The sequence below is a fragment of the Brachycentrus maculatus genome, unplaced genomic scaffold, assembly GCF_059751285.1.
Source record: "Brachycentrus maculatus isolate JH-2025_06_01 unplaced genomic scaffold, ASM5975128v1 h1tg000166l, whole genome shotgun sequence".
In the NCBI taxonomy this organism is placed as follows: Eukaryota; Metazoa; Arthropoda; class Insecta; order Trichoptera; family Brachycentridae; genus Brachycentrus; species Brachycentrus maculatus.
Genome location: NW_028280919.1, coordinates 2,353,044 through 2,377,087, shown reverse-complemented (window position 1 = coordinate 2,377,087; position 24,044 = coordinate 2,353,044). Strand labels below are relative to the sequence as shown.

At 33.8% G+C, this 24,044-nt stretch overlaps 2 protein-coding genes across 2 annotated transcripts; one reads left to right on the top strand and one right to left on the bottom strand.

The window, feature by feature from the left end:
* Positions 1-383: 383 nt before the first annotated feature.
* Positions 384-18,106, top strand: PolD1 (DNA polymerase delta 1, catalytic subunit). The gene is made up of 18 exons (XM_088261783.1): positions 384-532; positions 605-710; positions 791-934; positions 1,053-1,193; positions 2,180-2,436; positions 3,734-3,963; positions 5,050-5,204; positions 6,180-6,337; positions 7,379-7,615; positions 8,137-8,302; positions 9,955-10,163; positions 10,756-11,017; positions 12,150-12,426; positions 13,682-13,811; positions 14,560-14,809; positions 15,582-15,711; positions 15,927-16,197; positions 17,909-18,106. The coding sequence occupies exons 1-18, from the start codon at positions 483-485 to the stop codon at positions 18,003-18,005; spliced, it is 3,270 nt and encodes a 1,089-aa protein (XP_088117909.1). The 5' UTR covers positions 384-482; the 3' UTR covers positions 18,006-18,106.
* A 681-nt stretch (positions 18,107-18,787) lies between these two features.
* Positions 18,788-23,118, bottom strand: Arl1 (ADP ribosylation factor-like 1). The gene is made up of 4 exons (XM_088261726.1): positions 23,005-23,118; positions 22,661-22,877; positions 21,125-21,236; positions 18,788-20,544 (listed from the first exon to the last, which is right to left on the bottom strand). Exons 1-4 carry the CDS (start codon positions 23,006-23,008, stop codon positions 20,335-20,337), a joined length of 543 nt encoding a protein of 180 aa, XP_088117852.1. The 5' UTR covers positions 23,009-23,118; the 3' UTR covers positions 18,788-20,334.
* Between the last annotated feature and the right edge of the window lie 926 nt (positions 23,119-24,044).

Here is a 24,044-nt window from a genome sequence, read left to right as displayed (position 1 = left end):
AAAATCAAATTAAATTTTCATTATTAGTTTTTTCATTTATAAGATTTAAAATTATTTGTTATAAAAGAATACCTTAAGTAGGTGGAATTTTGGATTTGGGATCGTTCGGATTCCTGTGCAATTCGGATTACGGACCATTCGGATTTTCGAATTAGCGAGATGGCACTGTACTGGTTTGAAACTTATGATTTAATTTAATGGTGAAATCAGCAGTTATTTTTTAATTCAGTTGTGAATTTTGTAAAAAAATAGTTATTGAACCAAGAAGATATTTCCTTTGTACTTTGGAAACATTTTTTCCGATATAATCGGATAGAGTTTTAGCAACATTTTTATTTGTAGCCTCTCGTTCGGGAATAAGCGGGAATTTTCTATGTTTGTCTGATTTATGTCAAACTGTGGTCGAAAGTCAAACAATATTCGAACGTAATTTAGATTTACTTACATTAATTTATATATTTGGCAATTATCTTGTGTTTAAGATGGACAAAAAACGTCGTTCTTTCAAAGCCCCTCCATCTAAAAAACTTCGGTTTGTAATTTAACAACTTTACAATAGAATAATGATTGTGCAAAGCGGTATGTTTATTTTATTTTATTTTAGAAGCGGTGATGATGAAGAAGATTTTCCAAGCTCATTTGAGCAACAATTATCTGAGATGGATTTTTCCGAATCGTCATCGTATTCTCAGGAGGCCGAATTGGGACAAGTATGATAAAATTTGAGTTTGTTTTTATTAAAACTTTTTTTTACAATTGCTCAATATAAAGTTCTAAATTTCTCATCCAGGGTCCAGAAACTCGGAAAACAAATATCAAATGGTCCAGGCCATCTCCACCAACATTGAACCCCAGCATAGATGGTTTAACCTTTCAACAATTGGATATTGATCATTACAATGGAGAGCCTCTTGTTGGAATGCCAGGATCGCAGGTAATATGATTTAATCAAATGTGAATATTTATGCAGTTGTTATATTGAGGTTGAACACTTTACTTCGGTCATTTTAATTTTGCTGTCTAATAAAACCAGTTTATAAATTCTGTTTCAGTTAGGACCCGTGCCAATAATGAGAATGTTTGGTGTAACGATGGACGGCAATTCAGTTTGTTGCCATGTCCACGGCTTCACACCCTATTTCTATGTTACAGTACCAGCAAACTTCAAGGCAGAATCCTGTCATCAGTTAAAGGTGAATTTTTATTATTTATTATTTATTTTGTATCAAAATTACTCACATATTTTTCATTTTTATCTGACACTGGTGTTATTGCTGACAGTTATAGCTTTATAACTATTAAAATTTTAAAATAATTTTATAATTGGCACTTTATCGAACATCATTAAGTTTATAAATAAACACTTTGTTTAGACCACATAAGTGTATTTGTGTTCTACTAGTTTTGGAAAACACCGAATCTCCCATTGATGGCTGTGATTGTGTTAGTTTGTATGAGTTTAGGCATGCATCTCCATGTGGTAGCAACTCCAAGCCCAGTAGTAATCATTGAAAAATTAGGGGGAGGTCACAAAGAAATTTCGGATGATCTATTGAAATAGGATTGAAATGTACCATTTTTTTGTTTCTTTTTCTTTTCTTCAAACCCTTATCCGCACTCGATGGTGAATAGGGCAGGGCACCTCATCATATAAACACAGTGTTATTTTGATCGTTAACACATGAAGGAAAGGTGATCAGCTCTCCGCCTCAGGTACCAGTCCAGGGTTATATTGAATAAATATTAGTGAAAAAAATTACTTACCTTTGCTTCATCCTACTCTAAAACTGAAGATTAGAAAATAAAAATAGGGAGCGGAGAGCTTCATGTATTGGTAGAGTTTATAACATAAAAGTTCATAACTTTAGAGTTCATAACTTGTGTGTGGATAGTGATTAGAAGAATTTCATATACAATTAGCACCAACATTTTAGGCAACATTGCAATGGAAAGGTGTGTGAACAACAAATGCTGCTAATGCCAGACCTTTATTTGACTTGGCTCGGAGCCTAGGCACTTACTCAAAATGTAGTGCGGAATAATATGTTTGTGTAATCTACAAATATGTTTATTCTCGTCTTTTTTCAGTGTGACAGAATGTTAGTTGATCCTGTTGGTCCGGTGCTGAAAGAAAAAATACCTCGGCAAATGGTATCAATTGTTCATGTTTATTTTCCAGACTTCTTTGAATAAAGCCGTTATTGAGGATTTGCGTTCTAATAAGGAAAAGATATCAGAAGCTGTGTTGGAAGTAAAGTTAGTCCAAGCCCTATCCCTTATGTTCTACAAAGGAGATGACTTGGTGAACTTTGCCAAAATATCAGTGGCACTTCCGCGACTCATTGCTCCGGCCAAGCGACTTATAGAGCGAGGAGCTGACTCATTCTCTTTGATGGACCCTTCTTTTTACGAATCCAACATTGATTTTGATATCAGGTAATAATGTTTGCTTTCTATCCATTATCTACTCAATATTTACTAAAGCAAGCTCCAATTCTGACATGAAAGCAATTGAAAATATATGAGGAATATAAACACCATATCGCTCACTCCTTTCAAGAAGGTCATAAATCAAAAATCGTCAATTTTCAGTTGTGCATGTTTTCGGAATGCCCAGAAAATGTACTATATCCCAGCAAAAGAGACATATTTTTAACTTAATATTTACCCGCTACAGGGTAAAAAGTGTTATTTTTGCATTTTGAAGAAAAGGTATTGTTTAATTATCTTTTTAAATATACTAAATATTTTTCAAATGGAGAAAAAAAGATCTGTTGCACGGTAAAAAGTTCAATAAGTGGCTTGATATTTATTTTTAATACATTGTGTTATATTTTTAAACTTTAAAAATTTCTCCTGAAAAATCAAGTTTTTTGATTTATGACATTCTTGAAAGGAGTGAGCGATATACCCTAATTCATAATGATGTACAGTACTATGAAATATTTGTCATAATATAGTATAATGATGATATTTACCAAAATATATATAGAATTTAAAATGGATAAATATTGCTACAAAGTAACTGCCAAATAAATTAACACACTAAGGACGGGAAAGGTATTTCTACATGTTTGGTCGGTTGATACTTAAGGACGGGAAGGGTATTTTTACCTTCTGCGCCGGCCTCATTTCAAAGTCAGAAAGAAGGAATTATTTAATATTTTTATATGAATATTATGTACCAATCTCTTTGTTAAGTAAGGTCTTAACTATATGTACACAATTATTGAGTTCTGTCACCAGCGCTTTGCGGGCGTAGAAAACATCCGTTCTGAGTGTGTTAATGAAAGCATCCATTTTACTTCATATTCAGTTGATCTTAAAATTCAAAATTATGGGTCAAATAAAGAATTCAAATGCATAAAATTGAATTTATCCACCTCCATAGTGTAATGGTCAGCATACTCGGCTACGATTCTGAAAGTCCTGGGTTCGATTCCCAGGGGGGATTAAATAAATATAAGTGATTTTTTCACTCTAATATTCATTCAATACTACCCTGGACTGGTATCTGAAGCGGAGGGCTAATCACCTTTCCTTAATGTATTAATGATCAAGATAACACTGCGTTAATATGATGCAGTGCCCTATGCACCATTGGGTGCGGGTAAGGGTTTGAAGAAGAGAAGAAAATTGAATAATTGACAGTGATAGATTGCAATATGGTGCTTGGTGTTTCACATTATCCTGTGTTGGTTAGTTATTTCAATGGTAATTTAATATTGGCCAGGTTTATGGTGGACACAGAAGTAGTAGGGTGTAGCTGGATCGAGCTGAAGCCCGGAGAGTGGAGGATGAGGAGCAGGGACCAGCACAGCCCTCTTCGCCCGCAGTCTCGCTGCCAACTAGAGGTGGACGTGGCTTGGAACTCTTTTATAGCGCACGCACCCGACGGAGAGTGGGGGAAGGTGGCTCCATTCAGAATCCTCAGTTTTGATATTGAGTGTGCTGGAAGAAAAGGTAAATAAAAATAAAACAATCCATAGATGTTTTAACCTAACATTGGGCACTATTCCGTGTCTGTCTGCAGTGCTGGTCGGGGTTGTGGGCGTCTGTGTACCGGCCAGCGTCGGGTCGGAGTCGGATCTAGCTGACTAATTGAATTAAATACTAATCCTTTTCACTGCCTGCACCGGGGTTCTTCTAGAAAATTTGGTGACGTATTTACAATCTTGTATTTATTTAGATTATCAGTGACAGGTACATATATTGAAAGCTTTTAAATGTAAATTCACAGTAAAATCGGAATACAAGTTTTTATATTGTTTCACATTTTCAATAAATTTCGCAACTTAGTTAAAAAAAAATTGCTTAGCAAGAGCAGATCTGTCAGGAAGCCTAGATACTTCTGTATCAGATCTGGTCAGCATGCGGTGGGACAGCTTTCAATATAACATTGGGTCTAATTTACCAAGTTTACTGTCTGAACTATTGAGCCTTAAATGGATGCAAGTTATACCACGAATGTTCGCTTTTATTGTTATGTTTTGTAATCAGTCAAGAGGTTAGATACGGTCAAGAGATGAAGACAGTTCAGGTACACATTTGACATTAATCCCGTTAGATTTTTTTTGGAACTTGCACAGAGAATTTCCCAATAAAATAATCAACTCATAAATATATCGAAATTCCATATTGTGAAGTCAAAGTGAATCACAATAAAAAATATTATTGGAAAATTTATAGTGTACAACGTACGTAAATTGGTTATTGAATTGAATTATGTGCATAGATGTATGTATATTAGAAAAATATTCTTAAATATTTTTCCACATTCCATGCTTATTTATTTTCTAATAAATATAAAAATAATATATTTTTGTTTTAAGATTTGCCATTATGTACATATCTGGAATTAAAAAATTTATGAATACAATTTTAATGATTATTCAAATTTTAATGTATACCCTAAGAAAAAAATTAAGAAATTAAGGCATTTCATTTTTATCTTGTGTTCTATATATCTCTTATACAATCCTTTATTTTATTTTTCCCACATATTTGCATTTCTCGTGTACATATTGATGTTCTTTCTCATTCTTATAGGTATATTCCCGGAACCAAATCACGATCCTGTCATTCAAATTGCCAACATGGTCATCCGGCAAGGAGAACCGGAGCCTTTCGTCAGAAATGTCTTTACCCTCAACACTTGCGCTCCCATCGTAGGGTCACAAGTTCTAAGTTACCATTCGGAAAAGGTTACAACTTTCTCCTTTTATCATTTCATCATTTCAGCATTTGTCATACTCTCTCTATTTTAAACTCTTGTAGGCCGATTCACACAACACGCTTAAAGACTGATTTTTAACTTTACAAAATCTGATCAAACGCTTCTATGACCTGTTTGTCAGATTTTACAGCTGTTATCTGTCATTTTGTGATGCCGTTCACCATTCACTATTCGATACATTGAGAGAATAAAATATTTAAAATTTAATATTGCTTAATAATGATCTCACCATTATCAAAACAAAAATTAGTGTAACATGTTTTTTTATGATTATGCATAACTTCTTCTTCAAACCCTCATCTGCACCCAATGGTGCATAGGGCACTGCATCATATAAACGCAGTGTTATCTTGATCATGACCGCATGAAGGAAAGGTGATCAGCCCTCCGCTTCAGGTACCAGTCCAGGGTAATATTGAATAAATATTAGAGTGAATAAATCACTTTTATTTATTTAACCCCCCCTGGGAATCAAACTCAGGACCTCCAGTACGGTAGCCGAGCATGCTGACCATTAACACTACGGAGGCTGACATGCATAAACTCGAATAAAATAAAATTCTCAACAATCAATTCGGCAGTCACTTTGTGGTATTGCATTTTTTATTTGAATTTCACTTTGTAAATAGCACTATTAAAATCTATTGTGACACCTACTTAATTTTAAGAAAATATGAGTTCTATATGTATTTTGTAATTCCTCAATGTGAGGAGGTTTCGTGTGACATGTTTCTCGGTTTATTCCAGTTAAGTAAACATGCACAGGAAGGAGAGTTATCAAGAAGTGAGCCTTGTTTGGGAGGTTATGAGAGAGCACAGCATGTGATACGCCTTTGTGCTGTGATCGACTGTAACGCTGCTTCCATTTCCTATATCAATCACAGTTCTGCCAACTTGCATATCTTAGATATTCATAATTCATTAATTTGTATTTTGTTACCAGGAAATGTTAGAGAAATGGGCTGAATTCATCAGAGAACTAGACCCAGACGTGATAACAGGTTATAATATAAACAACTTTGATCTACCATATCTACTCAACAGATCTAAGCACTTGAAAGTTAAAGATTTTGACTTTCTGGGACGGATAAAAGATATCAGGTTATTATTATTAATGGTTATTTATAATATCTTCCTCATTTCGCTCACTCCTTTCAAGAACGTCATAAATTAAAATACTTAATTTTTCAGAAGAACGTTTTTAAAGTTTAAAAATATAATACTATGTATTAAAAATAAATATCAAGCCACTTATTGAAGTTTTTACTGTGCAACAGATCTTTTCAGGTAAAACCTGAAGGTTTTTTCTCCATTTGAAAAATATTTAGTATATTTAAAAAAATAATTATACCTTTTCTTCAAAATGCAAAAACAACACTTTTTGCCCTGTAGCGGGTAAATGTTAAGTTAAAAATATGCCGCTTTTGCTGAGATAAAGTACATTTTCTGGGCATTCTGAAAACACTCGTAACTGAAAATCGACATTTTTTTATTTATGACGTTCTTGAAAAGAGTGAGCGATTTGTTTATCAATAGTATCAACTTTGAATATAGCTCTAGGGCCAAATGCGTACATCTAATTTTTGATATTCTCTTGTGGATAATTGAAAACTGTACATATTCAGGTTGATGTTCAAATTTGTTTGGCTATTCAGATGCTAATAATGTTTTTCTCTTTCATCGTACCATGTGTCATCATCAACCACTTTTGAAGCACATATTGATATCCAAAACATAGATGTGAATATCGATGAGAAATACATACATACTATCAAAATAACGTAAAGTAACCAAAAAAAATACTATCAGCAATTTATGTGCAGTTATTGTCCACCTCCATAGTGTAAGGGTTAGTATATTTGGCTACCATGCTGAATGTCTTGGGTTCGATTCCCATGGGATTTATTATAAATAAAAGTGTATTTTTATTCTTATTCTTAATATTTATTTAATATTACCCTGGACACTTGAAGCGCATGGCTGATCATAAAAATACATTGTCTTCATATAAAAAATGATTGGCAGTTTCCTTTGAAATATTGGGAGCATATAGGGGTTAGTAATAGAAGTAGTAGTACATATTACATTTTAGGCAAATTGCAATAAAAAAAAAACCATTCATACTGTATTTTTTTTCTTCAGATCAGTCATCAAAGATTCAGTTCTACAGTCCAAACAAATGGGCCGGAGAGAAAATAAAAGCATCAACATGGAAGGTCGAGTGCCTTTTGATCTGCTGCTGATTCTCGTTCGAGATTACAAATTGCGTTCCTACACCCTAAATGCCGTCAGCTATCATTTTCTCCAGGAGCAGAAAGAAGATGTCCATCACAGTATCATCACAGATCTCCAGAATGAAAGTGACCAGACTAGAAGAAGGTCACCATTCAACTCTTTTGTATTCAATTATTTTTCAAAGCCTTTCCCTTATAACATTTTGAGTGTGTTCAAATCCTTGTTCACAAGCCTGGGTTTCTGCACTTAGGAGTTATTTTTATATTGACGCCTCAACATAGATGAAGAAGAATATGGAACTCTCTATATTTACAGGGCTTACAACCTATCATAGGCTGGTTCAAGTGTAACATTCTACCCAGGATTGACAACCATACTACTCAAATTTTTAGAACTTTAATTTATACTTATTTAAATTTGACCAGTTATACCAGTAAAAAAGTGTATGGTTGTCAATCATGGGAAGAATGGTGAATGGTTACATGTGTATAAAGTGATCACTTAAACCAGCCTATCATAGGTCGTAAACCTTGTAAAGAAATACCCAGACTGCCATATTCTTCTTCATCTTTTGTCAATATATATCTTTGTTTATTTGAAACTGCGAAAGAAAAAAAACCTATGAAAACCGGGAAATTGTTGCGTAATTTTTTTGTATTTCTTAGGCTGGCCATGTACTGCTTGAAGGATGCCTATTTGCCTCTGCGGCTATTGAATAAGCTCATGTGTGTTATTAACTACATGGAGATGGCCAGAGTGACTGGAGTTCCGCTCACCTGCCTTCTTACGCGAGGACAACAGATCAAAGTTGTCAGCCAGTTGCTGAGAAAGGTAAAAATATTGTAAATCACGTACACATTGTGCCTGCTTTCCTTGTCGTATTGTGTTAACTAAACATTACAATATGCCAGCCTTCCTTGTCGTTTTGTGTTAGCTAAACATTACTATCTGCCAGCCCTCCTTGTCGTATTGTGTTAACTAAACATTACAATATGCCAGCCTTCCTTGTCGTATTGTGTTAACTAAACATTACAATATGCCAGCCTTCCTTGTCGTATTGTGTTAACTAAACATTACAATATGCCAGCCTTCCTTGTCGTATTGTGTTAACTAAACATTACAATATGCCAGCCTTCCTTGTCGTATTGTGTTAACTAAACATTACAATATGCCAGCCTTCCTTGTCGTATTGTGTTAACTAAACATTACAATATGCCAGCCTTCCTTGTCGTATTGTGTTAACTAAACATTACAATATGCCAGCCTTCCTTGTCGTATTGAATCAACTACACATTACATCACCCGAAACCAGAACTCACCTAACTGCATATAAGAAATATTTACAGAAGAGGAACTAAACTTTGGAATTTGAGTTCGCTTAGGGTGGTGACTGACCGGAGCCATTATGTCGTAACGTAACACGTTACGATGCGAGCATTCAGGCAGTCAGTACAGCCAGCCAGGCTCGTCGCGAGCGATGTTACGACAAAATGCTGGTCAGTCCCTACCATTTATCGTTAAGTTTTCTATGAAATATTTGGATTCAGCAGAAATGGTTATGAAGCTATTTATTTAAGTTTAAAACTTTTGTATAGCAAAATCAACACCGTAAAGAACATAATACATTAATAAAAGTTAAATTGCCTTAAATGTGACTTAAAATAGTTCTCCATTCAGGTGACAAGTATATCCTTTTCCTTTTTAATGCCAAAAATATAAATAATTAACGCCTAACCTCTTAATCTGTTCTTATAGATTAAGAGGTTAGGCGTTAATGCATTTTAATGTTTAATTTGATGATTGGTTCAACAGGGTGAAGTGTAATGTTTGTTCACGTAATTTTAGATTTTTAGGTGAAGCGATGCAAATATATAATTCATTAAAGTATTATTATTGATTATCATCTTGTAAATAAATATATAACCCACCTCTATAGTATAGTGGTTAGTGCATTTGGCTACCATACTGAAAGTCCTGGGTTCAATTCCCAGGAGTTATAAATATTGAGATTTGATTTTTCACTCTTAATGTTTATTTAATACCACCGTAGACATGTACCTGAAGAGCAGGTCTGGGCATCATGTCTTCACGTAATTAATGATCTAGGTGACACTGTGCTAATGAGATGCTGTGCCCTATGCGCTATTGGGTGTGGAAAAGAGTCAAGAGGAAGAAATTTACAAACATATTTTTAAAAAAAATTACTCTGTGTGTTTGAAAACGTATCAATTGAAAGTGAAATTTAAATTGAAAATGATAGATATTATTACAAAGTGACAATGTGACTGCCGCATAAAATAATGAGAAAAGTATTAAATTATGTTTTTTTACATTGTGCAATGTAAAATCGTCATTGTCCAACATTTTGTTTTCATTGTGTCCTGTGTTGTTTACATTGTGCACTGTATGTTTTAAATTGTGAGATGCTATGTTTGCATTGCGCATTGTTTTGTTTGCATTGAGTGAAATATTGTTTGGTCCAGGCTAAAGCGGTTGGTTACTTAATGCCCGCCTACCACGGATCGGGATCCGAGGAACAGTTTGAAGGAGCCACTGTTATAGAGCCCAAGAGAGGATACTATGAAGACCCTATCTCCACACTGGATTTTGCATCTCTGTACCCTAGCATCATGATGGCACATAACCTCTGCTACACCACCTTGCTACCCATCAATTTGAAGGATAAACTCAAGTAATTTTTTATTATTCATTATAACTATTAAGCGCCAATTTTATATCTGTCACAATGATAGCTCTCCGGTACGGCTGTCCAAACTCAAAATACAGGGACATTTTTTTTGAAAAACTTTTTTTTGCATTTTTGGACTAAGTAGAATCTAGTTAGTCTAAAAATGCAAAAAAACATTTCTCAACAAAAAATGTCCCTTACTGTGTTTTGAGTTTGGACAGCCGAGTAGCGTACATGTTAACAGTTTATTATTAATTATCAGAAACTGGATCATTCACCCTATGGATGATATGCCTGCGGATAAAAATGATACTTTTGATGATATATTAATATTATAGTTTTTTTTATATGAAAGAATGTGGAAGTCTGAACATCCCCGTGCTTACGAGCTGGCATTTGGCTGGCTTAAGTGATCACTTAATTCATCCTTCTTCTGACCCCTATCCGCACCCAATAGTGCATAGGGCACTCTATGTGTTATCTTGATTGTTACTTATATGAAGGCAAGGTGATCACTCCTGCGCTTCAGGGACCAGTCCACGGTAATATTTTCACTTGCTAATAGCTTAATTGATATATTGACTTTTGGTTCCAGTTTGACTGATGACAAAATAGCCAAGACCCCCACAAACAACTTTTTTGTAAAGGCGTCGGTGAGGAAAGGTCTCCTTCCCGAGATTTTGGAATCCCTGCTAAGTGCGAGGAAGAAAGCCAAGGCGGAGTTGAAGGAGGAGAAGGATCCGTTCAGGAGATCGGTGCTGGACGGAAGGCAACTGGCTCTGAAGATCAGCGCCAACTCGGTGTACGGCTTTACCGGAGCTCAAGTTGGGAAGTTGCCTTGCCTAGAGATATCAGGGGTAACGTATAATAACAATTTCATGTGATGTTAAAAAGATCAAACTTACTTTTTCTATGGAAACAAATGAAGCATATAATGAAAGAATACTCAATGCCCATTCGATTTTTACTTCACACGTTTTTTTATTGTTTTGTACTCAATTAATTCATGAGTAAAACACTTCTTATTCCCATCTGCACCCAATGGTGCATAGAGCATTGCATCGTATGGATTCAGTGTTATCTTGATTGTTAATAAGGTTATACAAGGTGGTCAGCCCTGTACTTTAAGTACCAGTCCATGGTGATAAAAAACATTTATGTAGCTTCCAAAATTTTACTAGTGTGGTTGTCAATCATAGGTAGAATAATGAATGTGATAATGACAAACTCAGATTTGTGAACAAAGATTTGGAGACACTCCAAATATTTTTTATTAATTTTGTTTTTGTAGAAGCATCTTTTGTTGTTGTTATAATTTTGAATATTTCTTAACATACTTACTTCAGCCTTCTTCTTGTGTCTAGTGCTGAACGAAGGGCTCCCTCTTCCGCAGTTGTCTTTTGGATGTGACTCTTCCAGTGCAGGCCCGCCACTTTTTTAATATCATCAGACCATCTCTTGTCTGGGGCCTATCCACGCTCCTGCGACCTGTTCTGGGCCTCCAGTCAACCACCTTTTTTGTCCATCTATCCTCAGACATATCGCTCACTCCTTTCAAGAACGTCATAAATCAAAAATTGTCAATTTTCAGTTGTGCATGTTTTCGGAATGCCCAGAAAATGTACTATAACCCAGCAAAAGCGGCATATTTTAAACTTAATATTTACCCGCTACAGAGCAGAAAGTGTTGTTTTTGCATTTTGAAGAAAAGGTATTGTTTAATTATTTTTTTAAATATACTAAATATTTTTCAAATGGAGAAAAAACCTTCAGGTTTTACCTAAAAAGATCTGTTGCACAGTAAAAAGTTCAATAACTGGCTTGACATTTATTTTTAATACATTGTATTATATTTTTAAACCTTAAAAACGTTCTCCTGAAAAATCAAGTATTTTGATTAATGACGTTCTTGAAAGGAGTGAGCGATATGTGTCACATGACCTGCCCAGTTCCACTTGCATATCTCTTTACAAATTATGTATTTTCCAGAGTGTCACGGCGTATGGTCGCACAATGATAGAACAAACCAAGCAGGAAGTAGAACAAAGGTATACCAAAGACAATGGGTATGAGGAGGATGCAACGGTTATTTACGGAGACACTGATTCTGTGATGGTGAAGTTTGGAGTGAAATCTCTAGAGAGAAGTATGGAGCTCGGTCGAGATGCTGCTGAGTTTGTTTCCTCTAAGTTCATAAAGCCCATCAAGCTTGAGTTTGAGAAAGTTTACTATCCGTATTTGCTGATCAACAAAAAGCGATATGCAGGTACATATATATTTATCAATTAATTTAACCCTTAGGTCCCATGTTGGATGTTGTTCGACATTTTTTTCATTATTAGTATTATTTATTTAAATTCCAAGCTTATATTTTTGTCATTCGTATCTATTACAACAGTATGTGAAGCAGAGGAAAAAAGATTTTTTTCTAATTGGAATGTAACTGTCTACCTAGATTTTTTTTTTTAATTTTGGGAGACCGGAAAGGGTTAATTCACTGGTAATAAATATTAATTCAATATTTATTACCAGTGTCTGATATGAATAATTTATTATATCAGACACTGGATTATTCACCCTACGCATCCTTAGATTATTATTTTTTGAAATTCCATATCTTAAATAATAAAAAAAAAACTGAAATACGAAAGTAATCCAACAACAATGCACGTACATATATGTTTATATCTTTAAAAAATTAATGCAATATGGATGTTCAATAATGTGCGGAATGATGAGTGATACACAAGTGATCATTTAAACCAGCCAAATGCCGGATCATAAGCCCTAAGATGCTCTGATTTCCATCTTCTTTCATAAAAAAGGGAAAAGTGATACATGTTTCATATCATTTCAATTGAATCTTCAATTGAAGTCATGCCTGCAAGCACTGCGCGATTTTCAATTTTCAATTTCAATTTATTCAATTTCAATTTATTCAATAAAAAAATAATATATACATAACAAACAATATTCAAGGCATATATATTAAAAGTAAAAGTAAGCAAGAAGACTTAAAGGTGTAGAAGAATCCCGCTTCGGAAAACTCCTTCGGACACATGGAACAGATCAATATCCAATGTGATATTGTCCAACATAGCGGTAGCTCTTCCTACAGGCATAACCATCGGCAGGTTGGTCCTGTGTATAGGAATGTGAAACAATCTATGCCGACGCTGTCTTAGGTAACTATCGGGAACATACAGATCAATGCTCTGGATAATTTCAGGATTATCGACCATACCGCGCAACAATCGATAAAAATGCGTAATTAAATACACATTCCTTCTAGTCTCTAAACTATTGTAGCCAAGCATACCCTGGAGAAACTGGGTCGGGTAGAGCCAAGGATAATAGCCGTACTCTCTCATGTAGAGATACCTCAAAAACTTCTTTTGGACTTTCTCTACCATAAGAGAGTACATAAGATTGTCTTAGATACTAAGACATAAGTACCACGGTGATCAGGCTATGATGTTCCATTTAACCACTTTTCAATTTGTTTTTTGCAATAATTTTAGGACTATATTTCACAAGACCAGATAAATATGATAAAATGGACTGTAAAGGTATAGAGACTGTACGAAGAGATAATTCTCCGCTTGTATCTAACATGATGAACACTTGCCTTCAGAAACTGTTGATTGATAGGTGAGTTGGTAGAATTATGATTCATGTTTTTATTCATGTTATTTAAATTTTTATTAACACATTGTTGTCGGGCGGTTTTTTCATCAACCCTGACCCTTATTATACTTAGACAATGTTTTTTTTTTAGCATCTCTCGCGTTTTATCAAAAGTAATCAAATAGAACACTTATAAGCGTCTCCCACTCTCTACTAACAGTATGTAAAATACGTTTTTTAGCGTTTCCCACAAACGATGTTATTAATATTGTAAAAATTACTTTCTTAAATAACATTTTGTTAATTGTGTTCACATATATCGCTGGTTAAATCCCAAAGAGCCACAATGAAATATTTTTTTTTACTCTTTATTTAAAAAATGGTATCTAAATCGTCAACAATTTCATATTCGATAAAGACACCCATGATTCTAAATTGAATGGACATTTCTAACGCTAGAATCATGGGTGTCATTGTCAAATATGAAAATGTCGACGATTTAGATACTATTTTTGCAATAACGAGTTTTAATAAAAATGCACTGTGACCCTGTGGCATTTAACCAGCAATATGGAAAAGTATAAATGTACATAGTTAAAAAATGCACTCTTTATTATTTTAATATTCATGATTTTACCCAGCCCGGCCCTAATATCATATTAATCTATTTTATTTCACAATTTTAATATTACTCTGCCTCTTTTGATCTCTTTCTGCCAAAAATTATTTTAAAATAAATCTGCTAAACATTTTATACTCTCTTTCCTTTCAGAGATCCGACAGGCGCTGTGAACTACGCCAAACAGATAATATCGGATCTCCTGTGTAACCGGATCGACATCTCCCAACTGGTTATCACCAAGGAGCTGACAAAGAGTGATTACACGGCCAAGCAGGCCCATGTGGAGCTGGCCAATAAGATGAGGAAGAGAGACCCGGGTACTGCACCCAAGTTGGGAGATAGAGTTCCTTACGTATTGTGTGCGGCATCTAAAAATACACCTGCATATATGAAAGCTGAGGTTTGACCAATGAAAAAGCTGATATTACTCGTATTTATATTATATAGAATTGCGTCTCATCGGCCACCGGAGACTTTGTATCTTATATTGTCATACAAAGTCAATACAAGGTACCCTGTGTCACCCTCCGGTGGCTGATGGGACACAATTGAAATGCCTTGTTTCGATCACCCATGGCCGACACTGGCAGTCAATGTGTTAATTTTCAACAACTAACTAACTAACTAACTAACCATCACTAGGCAGAGAGAATAGAACGCCACACCACTCTGTCTTTGCAAACATTCTTCGGCTCTTCCACGTTCATGCATCTCCTCATACATACCTGCCGATTGTTACGACTCCTAACCTAACCACTTTCAAGTATTTGGCATACCTGATCGCGCTATGTTTTTCTTGGTCTTCCTCTGCTCCTTTTTCCAATTACATTCACCTCATAAATTTGTTTTACCGTTCTTTCCTCACTCATTCGTTCTACATGTCCAAACCATCTCAACACACCTTTCTTAATTTTATCGATAATGCTTATCTCAGCTTTGCATTCCTTCCTTATTTCACTATTCGAACATCGTTTTGTCGCACATACTTCTGAGAGATCGCATTTCGACTGCATTCAGTCTACTTCATCCTTCTTTTGCCCACTCCATGTTTCACTTCCATGCATTAGAGTTGAAACCAGGACTCCGTTGTGCACTGCCAGTTTAGCTTCCGCTGATAGGTTTTTATTTGCTATAACTGATAACTGAAATTTGTAATAATTTTTTTTTTTCAGGATCCCATTTATGTATTGGAAAACAGTGTCCCTATTGACTTCAACTATTACCTAGAAAACCAGCTATCGAAACCTCTCCTCAGAATTTTTGAACCTATTTTGGGAGAAAAGGCAGAATCCCTATTATTAAGTATGTAACCTATGGACTAATTGACTTGAACAGATATTTTATTTAATATATACACCATTTTATTTTCCCATACTGAACTTTTTTATTTATTTATTTCATCTGAAAAAAAAAGTGTATAAAATCTCAAAGCCCTTTGTCAGGATCAAGATATTCTAATGCTTCAAGTTTCAAATAAATAATTTCCATTTTACTAATGAATTGAACTAAACTTACAGGGGGTGATCACACCCGAACTAAGGCAATGGTCACATCGAGGGTAGGTGCCCTGGCCGCATTCACCCAGAAGAAGGAGACTTGCATGGGGTGCAAGACTGTACTGCCCGGAGACTCGAAGAAGGCCTTGTGTGACCACTGCATGAGCAAGGAGCCGCAGCTGTTTGGGAACGAGGTGCTCAAGCTGCGCTCCATGGAAGACCGCTTCTCTCGGCTGTGGACCGAGTGCCAGCGGTGCCAGGGTAGTCTTCACGAAGAAGTGTTGTGTACAAGGTATTATTTGCCACATAAATTTGGCATTCAAAATATCAAAAGCTCATCAATTCAAAGTCAAAGGAACCAGAATTTTAACCCTTTCCACTCTGACCATTTTTTCTCATAACTGATCAGCTACTCTGATCAAAAAAATGCGACGTTTTTTTACCATTAAAATTAATATTTTGGTTCCCTAATTTTGGTACACTCTGTTCTGGCAATTCGTATGACCATGTTAATTAAGATTAACTGTATTTATCTGAAATATTTTTTGGAAGAATATACTTGGGTGATAGAGAAATCCGTGATTGAACTTATACCTGCGCCGGGCCAGACATTGAGGCCCACGGAGCTGCCTACCAGAATCATACGGGCTAGAATGTCTGGCCTAAGAGTTAAAGATAATTGAATTTTGTTTTAGCATAATTGAAAAAAAATCCATGCATACGCTGACATGACAATGTTTCAAAAGTAATTTGTATTTTTTTTGTTGTTGATAAAATAACATGTTGTTGATAAAATAACATAACAATAACATGATAAAATAGCAGTGTATGAAATCGGATATTTAACCTTAGACCATAGGACTTGTTTCAATATACGTCAATATAGAACTATCGTAAAATTTATAACAAGAAAAAATCACATTTTACCAAAAACATTTGAAAATGAGTGCAACATATTTTGTTCAGAACTTTATATAAAATACGAATATAATACATAAAAAAAGATACATGTTAGTTGTCACTACATTCTTTACATGTGTTTCCCCGGTGCTCCCCACAGATTGGATGTCCGTCATAAATTTTACGAATGTCCCAAAATGAAGGGTTAAATCATTTGAAAAAAAATATTTTTCTCTTTACTGTTAATTTTACTTCAAATTTAGAACTAGATATTTTCTTTATATTTCACTGGAGAGACCAAAATCTGAAAATATTTTGTTTTACAATTATGCCAAAATTCGATTCAACATATTACATATTACTTTACTAAGTAATCAATGGAACATTTAAAGAAATTTTGTCCGTTTTTAAGAGAAACACATATTTTTATTTTGTTTCTCACGCATTTCCTTCAGTATCATACATAATTTTCTATTTTTTTCCCACTAATGTAGAGTAGGTACTAATTTAGAGTAGGTTCTGTGAAAGCACGCCACTGCCCAAAGGTTTATAGGGTACTTCTACGAAAGTATTATGTACAAAGATACATGAAGCGGGGATCGCAAACTATTCATTTTTATTTCTTGCTCAAAAACACATATCGCTCACTCCTTTCAAGAACGTCATAAATCAAAAATTGTCAATTTTCAGTTGTGCATGTTTTCGGAATGCCCAGAAAATGTACTATATCCCAGCAAAAGGGGCATATTTTTTAATTAATATTTACCCGCTATAGGGCAGAAAATGTTGTTTTTGCATTTTGAAGAAAAGGTACTGTTTAATTATTTTTTCAAATATGCTTGATATTTTTCAAATGGAGAAAAAACCTTCAGGTTTTACTTAAAAAGATGTGTTGCAAAGTAAAAAGTTCAATAAGTGGCTTGATATTTATTTTTAATACATTGTATTATATTTTTAAACTTTAAAAACGTTCTCCTGAAAAATCAAGTTTTTTGATTAATGACTTTCTTGAAAGGAGTGAGCGATATGTAATACCAATTTTCTTTTGATTTTTTTTTAAATTTAAAAAAAATTACTAATTTAACAACTTCATTACTTTTCAGTCGTGATTGTCCAATATTCTACATGCGAAAAAAAGTTGGAATGGAACTAGATGCTCAAGAAAAACGAATGCAACGATTTGGAAACCCTGTATGGTAACACTATTTAGAAACTCCCAGTGACCCGAATTTAAATTAAATTGCTATTTTTCAAACTGTTTAAAAAAATAATGCAATAAACAATAATTTTTTTCAAAAGTCTTCTTTCATTGTTATTTATCATTATTCAACCTGTACATATTTTCAATTACCTAAACATTATTCAACCTTAACCTTTTAACCGCATTCACTTTGTTCCTGAGAGACGCCCGTGCGCAGCGGTATTTTGCCGTTTTTTAAATGATTACTTTTATCATGTATTTAGTTAAGAAACGATTTATTTTCTTAAACAAAAAACGTTCAATGGGATTCATTGTGCCTTTTTGGTACTCTATAATACACTCGTGTCACATTATTCTTGAAATATAAACAAATAAGATCGTAACATAAATAAATCAAAGCACGCATCGTGTGTCACTCTTACCCACTGGCGATGCGTAGCGTCGAGAGTGAGACAGATATAGGGTATGATTATGGCGCGAACTAATTACCGACCCGCAAGAAAAATCAGGGATCTGTTCTTTTATTTATCCTTGTGATGTTACTAATTATTAGTCAGATATTTCAACAGATGTCATAAGGCCAAGGATTGACGTATTATTTTATCCAAAGTTCCACACCATGAAAAAATCCCTCCAAGTTGAACTGAGGTTCGAAACTTGGAGCAAAGTAAAAACACAAACGGTTATGTCAGCCGCGTACAGGGAATGTTTTGTGAAAACACATACGGTTATGCGAGCCGCGTGGATCCGGTTAATTTAAAAATAAAAGATCACACGATTATTTTCAATATTTAATTTAATGAGACATAAATAAAATTGTAATACATAGGTTTTAAATACAGACATATTTAGAATGATAAGGTTTATCTGTTTTCTGAAATGGATGAGAACATAAAAAAATTATGCACTGTAACATTATTATTATTTATAAGGACAAAAATAGCAGCTTCGAGCTTTGCCTTGTCAACCTTATACCGAAAGTCGAGCATTGAAAAAAATCTCCCAAAAAATACTTTGCAAAAATAAAATAATTATACAATACTTTTTTTTTTATATCCAGCTGATATAAAAATCTATTTGAAGTATTAAGACTAGCAAGACGTGGGAATATTTGACAGATCTACTTAAGTTTTTTTTAAATGGAAATACATATAATAAAAAATTTCAATTCTAAATAAACATTCAATATTTCATACTTTAAACACGATACATTACTATTTACAGTAATCAATAAATGCACGACATCAAACAAAAAGTTTTTTTTAAATTTTTACATATGTATGTAGTTTTTGAATAGTAAAAAGATTCACCATGATAAATTATGTTTTGTGAAAAATTATTTGGGCTACATTCCATTTTTTTTATACATGTGGAGCATAAAAAGTATTCTAAATTTTGTCACCACGTTAAAGTATATAAAAAAAAAAGTATGTAAGAAAAGTAAGTTGTCAAATTTAATTTTGATAACTATGCCTGAAAGATTAATTTAAATGAAGGCATTATTCAGTAGTCGGATTTGAGAATTGCCCGGTAATACGCCCCACCTTGTACATACTAAGATTCTTTTTCTGGTGTGTATTTAGTATATGTAGTTGTTTCACATTTTACAGTAAATAAATTGAAACATAAAATTTAAGTACACAAAATATGATTTTATTGGCAAAATATTTTTTTACCATCCGATATATTACCTCCGTGTGGAATGCATATTTTACGTATTGTTTTCTTGGATAATAAAACAATATTAATATATTCTCCATGCAATATTCTACTATGGCAAGAAACTATATTATGAAAATGCTAAAATCCATAAAGTATATTATTGCCTTTTTAAATTGATTAAAAAATACTTCATATCACATTTGACACATATACTGTATAAATATTTACCTTCGTATTAATAATTTTTAATTTTTCAAGAATGGTAAAAAATATGTATAAGCAGCCTCTAGCAATCTTTCTAGTTAAAATAACCACTTGCATATGCAAAATAATATTTCTTAATAAATTGGAATACTGACAAATTTTAAAAATATGTATAAACATGCCTAAAATATAAATGTATATATATATTTTGTTTCAGTTGAACTTAATATGTAACAGTATGAAGTGAATATATCTACGCTTATTTTTATTTAAATTTAATTTTTTGATTATGATCAATGTCTGATATCTTGAATTAAATTAAATTTATGTAATAAAAATAATCAAATTTCAATTGTAGTTTCGTGTACTGCGTATAAATTTATAAATAAGTAAGCTACTTAACAAAAATACACATATATTAAATTTAACTTAAAGAAGGCTTAGTGTGTTGGTTTGGTAGGATTATTTCTTCGCCTGAAGGGCATTTGACAGCCAGTCCATGGCCTGGTCGAGCCCTTCTCCCTTGGTGGCAGAAGTCTTAAATATCTGGAATGTTCTGTCCTTCAGGGCGTCCAGACCGAGAGCTTGATGGACCTCGGCCACTGTTAAACATCCCGCCATATCCTGTTTATTTGCTAAAACCACTAATATAGCTCCTGCCAATTCTTCCTCCTGTTAAAAAACGATAATAATCAAATGAGGTATAAATAAAAGAGCAATATCACTCACAGAATATTGGGTTCGGCATATAGTAATACCCCGTTAATACTCCGTAATTCGTGATAAGATGGGTCTATTTTCCACATATATAAATGACAATGGTACAGCAAAACATAACAACTATTTTCATCTAGTGTCTGCACGAATGTCTGCCATTTTTGTATATAGAGTTGGCGTTAAGCGTAGTATTACCACACTAAGGACGGGTGTTTATTACGCCTGCGGACTGCTGGTGACAGGATTTGATAATTATGTACATAAAGTTAATACCTTAACAAAGAGATTAATACATAATATTCATATAAAAACATAAATATGCAATTCCTTCTTTTATGATTTTGAAATGAGGCTGGCGCAGAAGGTAAAAATACCCTTCCCGTCCTTAGCATCAACCGACCGAATGGGTAGAAATACCTTTCCCGTCTATAGTGTGTTACTGTACTCTACATAGAAGTATTAATTTTTTTAGAGTATCTTTGCTAATTAAGATAATGCCGATTACTAATAGAAAAATATATCCAATGTCACTTACTCTAAGCATGTGCAGAAGTTCATCTTTAGATATTCCTATTCTATCTCTATCGGCAGAGTCCACTACATAAATTATAGCATCTGTATTTCCATAATAGCACCTCCAGTACGGTCTGTAAACAAATACAATTTTTAAACTTTTCTTTTTTTTTTTAAATAAGAGAAATATTCGTATTTTTATTATTTACACAAATATTTCAATTTCATACTATTTCTATGAGCCTAAATGGCTTATTATTAGAAATAGGTATCAAATTATGGTAGAGTGGATTCAAACCGAGAAACTCTGATTTATGAGTCCGCGACACTAACCACGGAACCACAACCCGGCACTTCTTTAGAATATGACGGCTGTCAAGATATTGACAGTGTTTTTCTGTGACTTTTGTACCTTACTGCTTAAAGGCTCTCTTTTCTAGCAGTTTTCAATTTAAACATACTTTATATATGGACATAATGTCCTTTCCCGCAGTATAATTACTCGAGTTTTACAAAACCATCTTTTCCATACATTTATATTTGACTGATGGTTAAAGCAGTCATAACCATAAATGTGTTAAGATAATATACTGTAGTATGAAATGTGGCCATGAAATACGATAAGATATAGGGAAATAATCCAAAAAATTATGAAATGAAAATATACTAATTATTTTAAGTATATTTGAAAATATACTAAGTATAAGGCACTGTAATAGACCAATGCAACTTTTAACTCGATTGTTAACCCATTTTGGATGGGTGTTTTTTACGCTTGCGGACCGCTGGCGACGGCGATCTGATAATTGTGTACAAAATATATTAGACCTCAACAATGAGATAGGTACATAATATTCATATAAAAACATCAAATAATTCCTTATTTTCTGACTTTGAAATGATGCCAGTGCAGAAGGTAAAAGTACTCTTAAAGGTGGAGACTGACTGGAGCATTTCATCGTAATATAACACGTTACGATGCGAGCATTCAGGCAGTCAGAACACCCAGCCGAGCGCTCCATCCATAGTTTCGGATGCTCGCCGCGAGCGATGTTATGACGAAATGCTCCGGTAAGTCTCCACTTTAAGCATCAATCGACCGAACGGGTAAAAATACCTTTCCGTTCTAAGTGTGTTAATTATATGAAGCCAAGGTGATCGATCAGTCCTGTTCTTATAGGGTAATGTAAAATAAAATTACAGTGAAAAATCTTTGACTCATTTTAACCAACCAGGGAGTCGAACACGGGACCTTCAGAACGATACCCAAGCGCAGTAATCGCTACACTATGGAGGCGGAGGTATTCTGATCGCAATTGAAATATTGACAATTTGCACAAAACTAGACTCTTGAGATATTAGTCTTTCTTTTGCAATTAAATCCCGAAAGGGTTTGTCACAAGAATACAATTATTTTTAGATATAGACACTACGTTTTATAGATGTGAAGGATATGTAATAATGTGAGTATGGAGCGGGAAAATAATAAACATCTGTATGAAAATGCAGATATCAAAGGCAGATATAAACGCAACAAAAACTATAGAAAATTTTGTACCTTATACTAGTTTGCCCTCCAAGATCCCAGACTTGAAATTTCAAGTTTTTATACTGTACTTGCTCTACATTAAACCCGATTGTAGGTATTGTAGTTACTACTTCGCCGACTTGCAGTCTGTATAGAATGGTAGTTTTGCCTGCTCCATCGAGACCTAAAATGAGTATACGCATTTCTCGAGCTCCTAAAAGCCCTCGAAAATAGCTAAATAACCCTCCTGAAAACAAAAAACATACGATAAACAGAGTAGGCGGTACATAACCTAAATATCGATTGTCATTTAAGTTAACGAGTAACGACAAATATCCCAAATACTTAGATAACTCCGTGTTATTTCTACGTACCCATGATAATTTTGAATCCTATTTCATATATTTTACGAGTTTTCAAACGTAAAAATTAAAAATACATTAACACTAAAGTAAGTGAATCAGTCTAAGCAGCAAAAAACGATAACTAGAGTTTAGAATATTGCACTCGACATAACATATTCCTAGATGACATGTCCGTATTTGATACTGTCACATTCTAAGCAAATATTGTTTGACGTGTAAGCAAGTTAGCAAACATGAATATAATTATTTAGTTACTTAGGTTGTTACTCATGACTAACGACTAGATAGAATTTGACGTTTGCCACTAAGTACCTACCTTACGTGAAAAACCAGGTACCTACCAAGGGAAGAGACGAAGAGAGAAAAAGAGGGAATTTAGATAAACGGCACACAATTTGTAAAGGAATATGTAATATTTCCAACTATTGTTGTTTTGATATTCCTAAATAATAAAGACCATGTTTATTCTAAAGTATACTCTTTAGGGATAAAAGGTAGATAGCCATTTTATTCTAGGACATTACTGTGCATATGGAATCAATGCAAATTAAACAAAAATATTTCTTCTTCTTATTTCGTCGAAGGTTCGACATTAAAAAAATGGCGAATAGAACTTTGAATTGTTTAATACTGAATTTTACCGATTATAAATAACAAAAACTTTAAGGAAGGCGATTGTTCTTATCAGCAAGATAATCGAATAAATTTGTTACTTTACCTAACGCAATAAGTCAGAGTATTTACAGGGTTATTGACGTTTGGCGATTAAAAACAATCACCGTGTAAAATTTATTATTTTACACACGATCGATAAAAGTTACTCAATATAGTGATAACGCCTTTTAGATTTTCAATTAAAACATCATATGCGGCATCTATAGTCGAAACTTTTAATTTTTTAAGGAAGTTACGTTGACTTTATGAATGCATTTAATTACTTTTCCAAATCATTTGCCTTACTTGGAAAATCTCGAAAATATCGTTTTTTATTTTATTATATTTCATCATTTAGACTTTTTATTCGGTATGTTTGAGTAAAGCCAAACATT